This window comes from Trichechus manatus, unplaced genomic scaffold (genome assembly GCF_000243295.1).
Source record: "Trichechus manatus latirostris isolate Lorelei unplaced genomic scaffold, TriManLat1.0 scaffold00176, whole genome shotgun sequence".
In the NCBI taxonomy this organism is placed as follows: domain Eukaryota; kingdom Metazoa; phylum Chordata; class Mammalia; order Sirenia; family Trichechidae; genus Trichechus; species Trichechus manatus.
Genome location: NW_004444112.1, coordinates 3,357,217 through 3,365,907, shown reverse-complemented (window position 1 = coordinate 3,365,907; position 8,691 = coordinate 3,357,217). Strand labels below are relative to the sequence as shown.

The window sequence follows — 8,691 nt, the reverse complement described above, 5'->3', positions numbered from 1 at the left end:
ACGAGGCCTGTATGGCAGAGAGGAGCTGAGAGAGTCGTCCTGCACGAAACAAGGAAGACTTTGTCTACATGCTTTCTGATCCTGATCCTGAGCTACACCCTGTTATTTCCTAATAAACCACTTAACTGTAAATATGGTCTGTGAGTTCTGTGTGGTCATTGCAATAGATTATCGAAAACAGAAAAGAAGTAGAGAGTGCTGTGGGAGGGATGGCTGGTGTCAGAATTGGTAAAAGGATTGGAGGGTGGAGGTATGTCTGACCTCCACTTCATGGGAATGAGCTTTGGGCTGATCTTGATTTGAATTATCCCCCCCGAAGTCATACAGGGTCTGACGCTATTACTACTACTAGGATTTTACACTGAGCTTCAGTGATCAAATGTGAACAGAAGTGTTAGAGGAAGTGAAGAACGTATGAGATGGTTTCCAGGAACAATATTTTCTAATGTACAATAAATGAGCATATGATTTCACATAGATCCTACATAAACTCATAAAGCCTAAATCTTTGTGAGCCCTAAAGAGCATTTAGATTATTTTTGGCATTAACATTTGTGGTGTTTAATACAGTATTATAATTTCTGCAGTTTAAGCAGATTAATTTGCTAGCAAAATCAGATTAATTTTACATTGGTGAACCAAGACAGTGAGACAAAGTGTGACCTTTCACGTGATTAAGGCACAAAAGGATGGCTTTGAATCCAGAATGTCTTACACAGTTTCTGAAAGTTTCGTTTTTTTTCACATAATGATTGTCTCTATTTAAGGTATTCCATTTATCACCCTCTGTTCTTGCCTCTGGGAGCTGTGTTCCTCTTGTGCACTGTTCAGAAATCACTGCAATAGATGAGAGCTGTCAGAGCCATGTGTTTCCTGGAGGCTTTATTTTTTGTTCAATTTTCTAATTTCCACTGTAGAAGTTTATTTCAGAAACTAGAAAAATAAGTCACGTTTTGTTTTCTTATTTCAGATTGGGATCAAGATGGAAAAACAAGAATTATCAACTTAGAAGAATATTTATGAAGATTCATATCAAAATACAATAATAGAAAAAAAATATAAAGCAGTTGAGAATCCCAGCCCCTGGCTAAAAATCTAAGTGTCATTTTTCAGGTATGACCATAGGCAATTACAAAGGTTTTACCTGTGTGGTACAAACAGTTGAGCACTCAGCTACTAACCAAAAGTTTGGTAGTTCAAACCCACCCAGAGATGGCTCAAAGATAGGCCTGACAATCTGCTTCCAAAAATTCACAGGCTTGAAACTCTATGGAGCAATTCTACTCTGCACACATAGGGTCCATACGGCAGTTGTTTGTTTTGTTTTATGTATGCATTTGTCCATTTAAGTCCTTGGCACCTTAAATATCTCCCTTACCTGCTTCTTCCCCAAGTTTCACTCACTCTACATTTCAGAATTCACCCCCATGTGCCATGTAGCACTATAAGCTCTTTTCTTCTAGACTCCTCAGCACACTGCTGTACATGATTTTGTTTCTTTAAAAGTCTCCCCATTAAACACTGACTATTCCTGCACGGCAGAACATCTACCTACATCTTGCCGTAGGTAACCCTAGTGTCCAGCACATTTCCTGATGGATAATGGGTCTCAAGGAAAATGTGGAGACTGGTTGGAAGAATCAATAAATAAAAGTTTAAGGTCAAATACTGACTTTAAAAATCAATATTCTTTTTATTATATGTGGTGGGGGATGTTTACTTCTTAATAATTGCTTTGTACTTGAACATGAATTTTTAACACACACATTTATCAGTAAATGTTATTATACGAAAGGCTTATTTTTAAATGTTTAATAACATTTATTTGTTTTTAACTGACAAGCAAGAATTATTCTTTCTCATTGAACACATATTGGAAGAAGGATAAAATCATAAAGAAAAAAATCTTCCATATTCCAAGTACCCCTGTGAGAATCAGAGTTAATATTATGTTTATATTCTTTTTCCTTGAAGAGATTTTTTTGCACATAGTTATACTATGCATATATAAATAGGTATGCTCATACCACAGAAATTATTTATACTTGATGAAGTTATTCTTTTCTCTCTTGTTTCTAATGGTGAGAACAATTCATAGTTCAATCAACTATTTTCCTATTAATGGGTATTTTGTGTACAATTTTCCTATTAGGAAACGTGTGTCCTTCAGCATGTTTATATATAAGGCCATATGTAATGGAGCCTTTATTCCTGTTAACAAGTTCACAGGTATGTATTTCTGAGTCATAGGACATATGCACACTAAACTTTAAAATATATTGGTTTCCAGGTCATTCTTTATCTGTCATCTAGTGCTGCTATAACAGAAATACCACATGTGGATGGCTTTAACAAACAGAAATTTATTTTTTCACAGTTTAGGAGGCTGGAAGTCTGAATTCAGGGCACCGGCTCTAGGGGAAGTCTCTCTGTCAGCTCTGGGGGAAGGTCCCTGTCTCTTCAGCTTCTGTTTCCTGGTTCCTTGGAGATCTCCATGTAGCTTGGCATCAATCTTCTCCATCTCTGCTTGCTTGGTTGCTTGTTTAATCTCTTTAATGTCTCAAAAGAGATTGCCCCAAGATACACCCTACACAAATTCTGCCTCATTAATGATTGCAACACAGGCAAAACATTCCCAAATGGGATTATAACCACAGGCATTAAAAAAAAAAAAAATTGACTTCATGTCAATTGGAACTCATAGTGACCCTATAGGACAAAGTACAACTGCCCCATCAGGTTTCCAAGGCTGTAATCTTTCAGGAAGCCAACTGTCACATCTTTCTCCTGCAAAGCTTCTGGTGAGATTGAACCACAGACATTTTGGTTAGCAGTTGAGTGTTTAACCACTGTGCCACCAGGGCTCCTTAACCACAGGCATAAAAGTTATTATTTACAACACGTTTTGTGGGGGACACAATTCAATCCATAAGACTATTCAAAACGTCTCTCTGGATTCTCAGTTTCACCAGCAATGTAAGTCCCTGTAGTAGCTATCCTTGGCTCATTTTACGTTTTAACACATTTTGATCCTTGCTGTAATCGTTTTTATGCTGGTTGCCAGATGCTCAGCTATCCCACAGGGAAGCTAGCCCCATATTAGTTCTCACCACAGGAGTTGCAGAGAACTGAGGCCTCACCACAACTGAGCCACCCATATACTCCAGAAGTCTCATGACTCCAGTTGCCATTGGCTTCTGGAGAGGCAGAGGCACTGGATTAGCAGTTAAGGAGAAGGATCCGTGTTTATGTTAAAATATGGTTAGAATCTCAATGTCATTTCTCATAAGCTACATTTTACTTGTATTTCCTATAGAGGAAAGGAGGGATATCTTAAATGAGTACAGAGGATGGCAGAAGAAAAAGTCATTGTGGATGGTGGTGAACTGGTGATCAGGTGGTCTTTGGGAAGAAAAGTCAAAGGATGTGGGCCCTCTCCTCGCCCCTCAGACCTCACAGGAGGCCTGTATTCTAGTCTCCTAGCTAGCTCTTTAGTTTTAATCATAACAAAGAATCTTCATATAGCATTACTTTTTTGAGAGAATTGTACATTCAGCATCATTTTCAAGGTAAACAGTAAATTTGGATGACACAGTTTACCTAAGAAGAATGACCCTGTTAATAGGTTCTTAAATGTCTCTATGGGTTTAATACAATTAAAATAAATATTCTAAAAAGTTATTTTGGATGGGGAAATGGAAAAGTTCATTTGAAAACTTATATGAAACAATATATGATATAAGAAAAGGACTAATTTGGGGGAATTACCTTACTAGATATCAACATCTTCACAATCTGTTAGTTATTAAGGAGTCCTTGGGAGGCACAATCGGTAAGCATTCGACTACTAACCAAAAGGTTGGCAGTTTAAACCCACCCAGAGGTCACTCAGAAGAAAGTCCTGGAGAAATTTTCCTAAGTTTGCCACTGAACCCTAGTTCCGAGAGATCTTAGTTGATAAGCAACAGGAACAAGGGAACAGTTTTGGGAAAAGAAGTCACAGAAGGATTGGGGATCTGGAGTCTGAGCATGACCACAGCCTCTTACATAGGTTACATGACTGTTGCTGTCTCCACTTGAGGTAGAAAGTCCAAGGACCAGAGCTATGAAAATTTCAGTGTCTCCATGAATGGTGTTCTTCAATTGCAAGATACAAGTTCCTCCATTCAGCGGGGGGTAGTGTGCTCAGTACCAGAGCAATGTGATCCTTTCCCTTCAGCCCATCCTTCATCCTACTGGATCCCACAGAGAACACTGCAGAGAACACAGGAGTCCTCTCATCAAATCACATCCATGAACAACACAGAAATTTCAAAATTCCACACCCGTTTCAATGTTGTGCAATGACCCAAACACAGGTCTGAAGATATCATTAATGGTACAGCTTGCTTTTCTCTCTAATCGTGTTTCACATTTATTTGAGGGTACTCAAGTCACTACAAGCCTATGGACTCAATAATAGCTATTAATTATCGAGTCCCAAGTAAATTAAGACTCTTCTCGCTTATGAAATTGGGGGAAACTCTTTATCATAAATACATTTCCAAAGTGTTACGTAGCTTACACAAGAACCAAAGGGAAAGAAAGTGCCTCCTATTTTTAAAGGGTAATTTTGTGTATTTAATCAAATAAGTAAAACTGAAAGTAGGTCACAATGTCTTTACTGAAGGCACTAAAATTAGCATACTTAGAAAGCTAAGGAAAAAACCATATCGGATAACTTTGCATGATAAATGAAGGTGAGCTCTAAGGCAGTCCCAGTATGGGAAGAAGACGGTAGGAAGACTTCTTGGGAATCCTTGAAAGTCTTCCCTCTCTTCCAAATTTCGGAGCGTCACAGTTCCAGCTCTCCGACATGAAGAGCCACTTCACCATATAATTTCTCGCATCAGCTCTAGTATTCATTCTTCCCTGGAATCTATTAGACAATGGGAAATTGAAAAGTCTATGATTTCACCTTTTCTGACTTGTATGCATCATTTTCACCAAGTTAATACAATTTTCTTCATTTTTGTTCAAATCCTGATGCAGCCTTGGTACTTATTCTAATATACCTATGTTATATATTTTATATCAGAAATATAGTGAAAATGTTAACATTCTCTTTTTCTTACTTCATACACATAAAAAAGCATTTTCTATCTTTATATCATAGTTATCTAAATTATAATTTGTAATAATTGCATGTTATTTCTTCCTGCAAATAAAACTTATGTATTTATTAATTCCCCTTCAAAACTGAGCATTGGTACACTGACAATGATTCCAATAATATTGTTTAGGTTAATACTGGTGAAGGGAAAGGCAATACACAATATGGGAGAAGTCCATACAACATGACCAAGGCAAGAGAGGACATGGAGGGAAACGCAGGAATGAAGGACAACTATGGTAACTACTACAGCATAGACAATCCTCCAACAATAGAATCAACAAACAATAATCTACGAATGGATATATATAGATAGATATGCCAGGAGGTGAGGGAGGGGGTAAGGGAACACACTCACCAACCGATACAGGTTTGGAGGTAGAAATTTCAAAATGCATGATTGTAGGTGCTCTTCATATATTAATATAAACAATAGAGCACACAAGAGGCACAATCAGGGAAACCTCTTAGACAACTCCTCACTGGATGAAGCTCCCAGGCTTGAAGGCAAAGGACCATAGACTTGGGGGACATTTATGTCAATTGGCACAACATAGTTCTTAAAGATAATATTCTATAGCCTACTCTGGTGAGTAGCATCTGGGGTCTTAAAAGGTTGCGAGTGGCCATCTGAGATATAATTATCAGTCTCTTCTAGTCCAGAGCAAAGGAGAGGGAAAAAAACCAAAGACTCAAGAGAGCAATTAGCCCAAAGGACTAATGGACCACATGAACCACAGCCTACACGACCATGAGACCAGAAGAACTAGATGGTGCCTGGCTACCACTACCGACTGCTCTGACTGGGATTACCACAGAGGGTCCCAGACAGAGCGGGAGAAAAATGTACAACAAATGTTCAAATTCACAAAAAAGACCAGACTTACACAACTAATCTTGTAGATCAAGTCCTGCCTCATTAACATAACTGCCTCTAATCCTGCCTCATTAACATCATAGAGGTAAGAATTATGACATATAGGATAATCACAACAGATAACAAAATGGTGAACAATCACATAATACTGGGAATCATGGCCTAGCCAAGTTGACACATATTTTTGGGGGACACGATTCAATCCATGACAGCTTCCAACCAGGAGAGCTCTCTCAGCTGCTCTCTGCCGTGCTAGCAGCCTCCTGTCTGCTGTGCTAGCTGGACCCTCTCAGCCGTGCAAGCAGGGCCCTCTTGTACATGCAAGCAGGCCCATATTAGCCGCGCACATGCCCTCTCAGCCATGCAAGCAGCTCCCCCTTGGCCACGACACCCCTTCTCTGCCTTGAGGTCTATCGGCCATCAGGCCTAACATTGGGCCTCCCCATCGACAGCTTCTCCACTGCTAACCTGCCCAGCTCAGAGCCAGTGTGGCAGCTTGCTCAGCTCTCTTTAGCTGCTTTCCTAGCAGAGACTTTCTGTTGTAACCACCAGCTGCACAACCAGGCCCCTTCCAGGACTCTCACCCACTGCTCTCTGAAGTCGGGCCCCTTCTGGGCTCCTCACCATCTTCAGTGTTACAGCCCTGGACCAGTATTAGTTTTCTTAGGAGGGTCCCGTTGAAGGAACCCCCGGTACCGATTGCCCTGCTCCAGGCTCTTATTGGTCTTGAGGTTCCCTCCTTGCCTCTAAAAATCTCTGTGGAGTTGGCTTCTTATACAAGCAAACTTCTTGTCAATTTCAAGGTATGGCCCTCCCAGCAGGACCACAAATCGGTCTATCCTCTTGGTAGACTGCAAGGGTGGATTTTCAAGCCACTATTTTCAGTGGTTAAGAGCTAGGCTGCTAATCAAAAGGTCAACAGTTCAAATCCACCAGCCGATCCTTGGAAACTCTATGAGGCAGTTCTACTCTGTCCTATAAGTCCGCTGAGTCAGGATCTACTTGACGGCAACGAATTTGGTTTTTGGTTTTTATTAGAATAGTAAATCAACTAATCCCTTGCAAGATTGTGTCCCAGTCAATCATTTTGGGAAAGTCAGAAGCCCATGAGATACCAATCAACTTAGGTCTTGTACAAAAGTTTAACAATTTCCTGTGGCAGAGAACTGGCTTCTGCCCTGGGCAAAAGTAATAACCCTCTGGAGTAGAAAGCAATCTAGGAGGTCCCCCAAGTAGTATGCCAAAGAACTAGGGCAAAAGTAACTCCTCAGGACTTAATGGGGAAAATATCCCAAGCTGTTTTTCCAAAGAACCAAAAGGCCACGTACAGGTACTCATTGTACCAGACCCCTTTATAAAGACAGATTCTAATACTGCTCTCAAATCACAGCATAATGAGTGGAACTCCCAAGATTAAGGTGCTTAAATGAAAAGGCCTTTATCATTGCACACACCAGAGCATGTTCAGCAGGCGGTTCCCAGGTTGGCGACTTGGAAGCTAAACATACTCATTTCAAGCATCATGTGCGACTAGCAATATCCCTGAAAAAAAAAAATCCTTCTTGTCGACATCAGCACAACTCAAATTGGGTCCTCTGGGCTGAAACTGGGTCAGATATGGGCCTTAACTAGTCAGAGACAACGGAATTAGGGACCCTATCACCTCCGGATACTCATGATTTCCTCCAGTGAAGAGGTGGGCAGACATCTGCTTTCCTGAGCACTTTGGGATAGTGACTGATGCACACTGTGGGGACCTACCAGGTGGTAAATGTGAAATGGCTTATAACAGAAACTGGAAGCGATAAAAATCTGGCAAGGGTACTGGGCAGGTCAGAAAGTGCCATACAACTTCTGAAGGCTTCCCACATACCAAAAACTCATGTGGCCTCTCCCTTCTGTGTATGTTTTGAATGTAGGATGTTTAATTCAAGTAGATAATACCCTCACAAAGACTCTCTCCAGTATTATACTAAACAAAGAAACAGCACATTCCCTGCACATCTAAGACCTTTATCAGTGTGAATTCTCTAGTGATAAATGAACTCAGATTTACAGCTATTTAAAAAATTTTTTAATTTTGTTGAGAATGTACACAGCAAAACATACACCAATCCAAGTTTCTACATGTACAATTCAGTGACACTGATTACATTTGAATTGTGCAACCATTCTTTCTCAGTTGTTTCTACCCTATTAACATAAACTCACTGTCCCCAAAGGTTTCTATCTTTCGAGTTGCTATTGTGAATTAGATCTCTTATAGTTCTTAAAAGGGTGTAATGCTCAAGGCAAACATTTTTTTCTAGTTAGGCTAAACTACTGTTTGGTTTTAAGACTTCAGGGGATATTTTTGGTTTAAGGTTTAAAGATTATCTCAGGGCAAGTTTCAGGGGTTCATCCAGTCTCGATGGCTCCAGAAAAACAAGGCAAACGTATAGAGACCAAAGTTTATTAGTAGTTACCAGGGGCGGGAGGGAGGGGAAAGAGGTTACTGCTTATGGAATACTCAGTTTCTGTTTACAGTGATGGAAAAATCGCATTGATTATGGGTAGGGTTACACAGCCAATTATTTTAAGCGCTGTCAATAAGTGGTATACCTGTAAAAAGTTGAACTGGCAAAAGTAGTGTGATATATTTATACCGATGACAAAAAAAAAA

At 39.9% G+C, this 8,691-nt stretch overlaps 1 protein-coding gene across 1 annotated transcript in view; it reads right to left on the bottom strand.

Annotated features, from left to right (window-relative positions):
- Positions 1–4,510: 4,510 nt before the first annotated feature.
- Positions 4,511–8,691, bottom strand: part of LOC101344671 (zinc finger protein interacting with ribonucleoprotein K-like) — a 13,163-nt gene continuing 8,982 nt past the window's right edge. Inside the window, exon 5 of the mRNA XM_023741259.1 lies at positions 4,511–4,918. Within this exon, the coding sequence (XP_023597027.1) occupies positions 4,895–4,918 (24 nt within the window). The 3' untranslated portion in view covers positions 4,511–4,894. The remainder of the gene's footprint in view (positions 4,919–8,691) is intronic.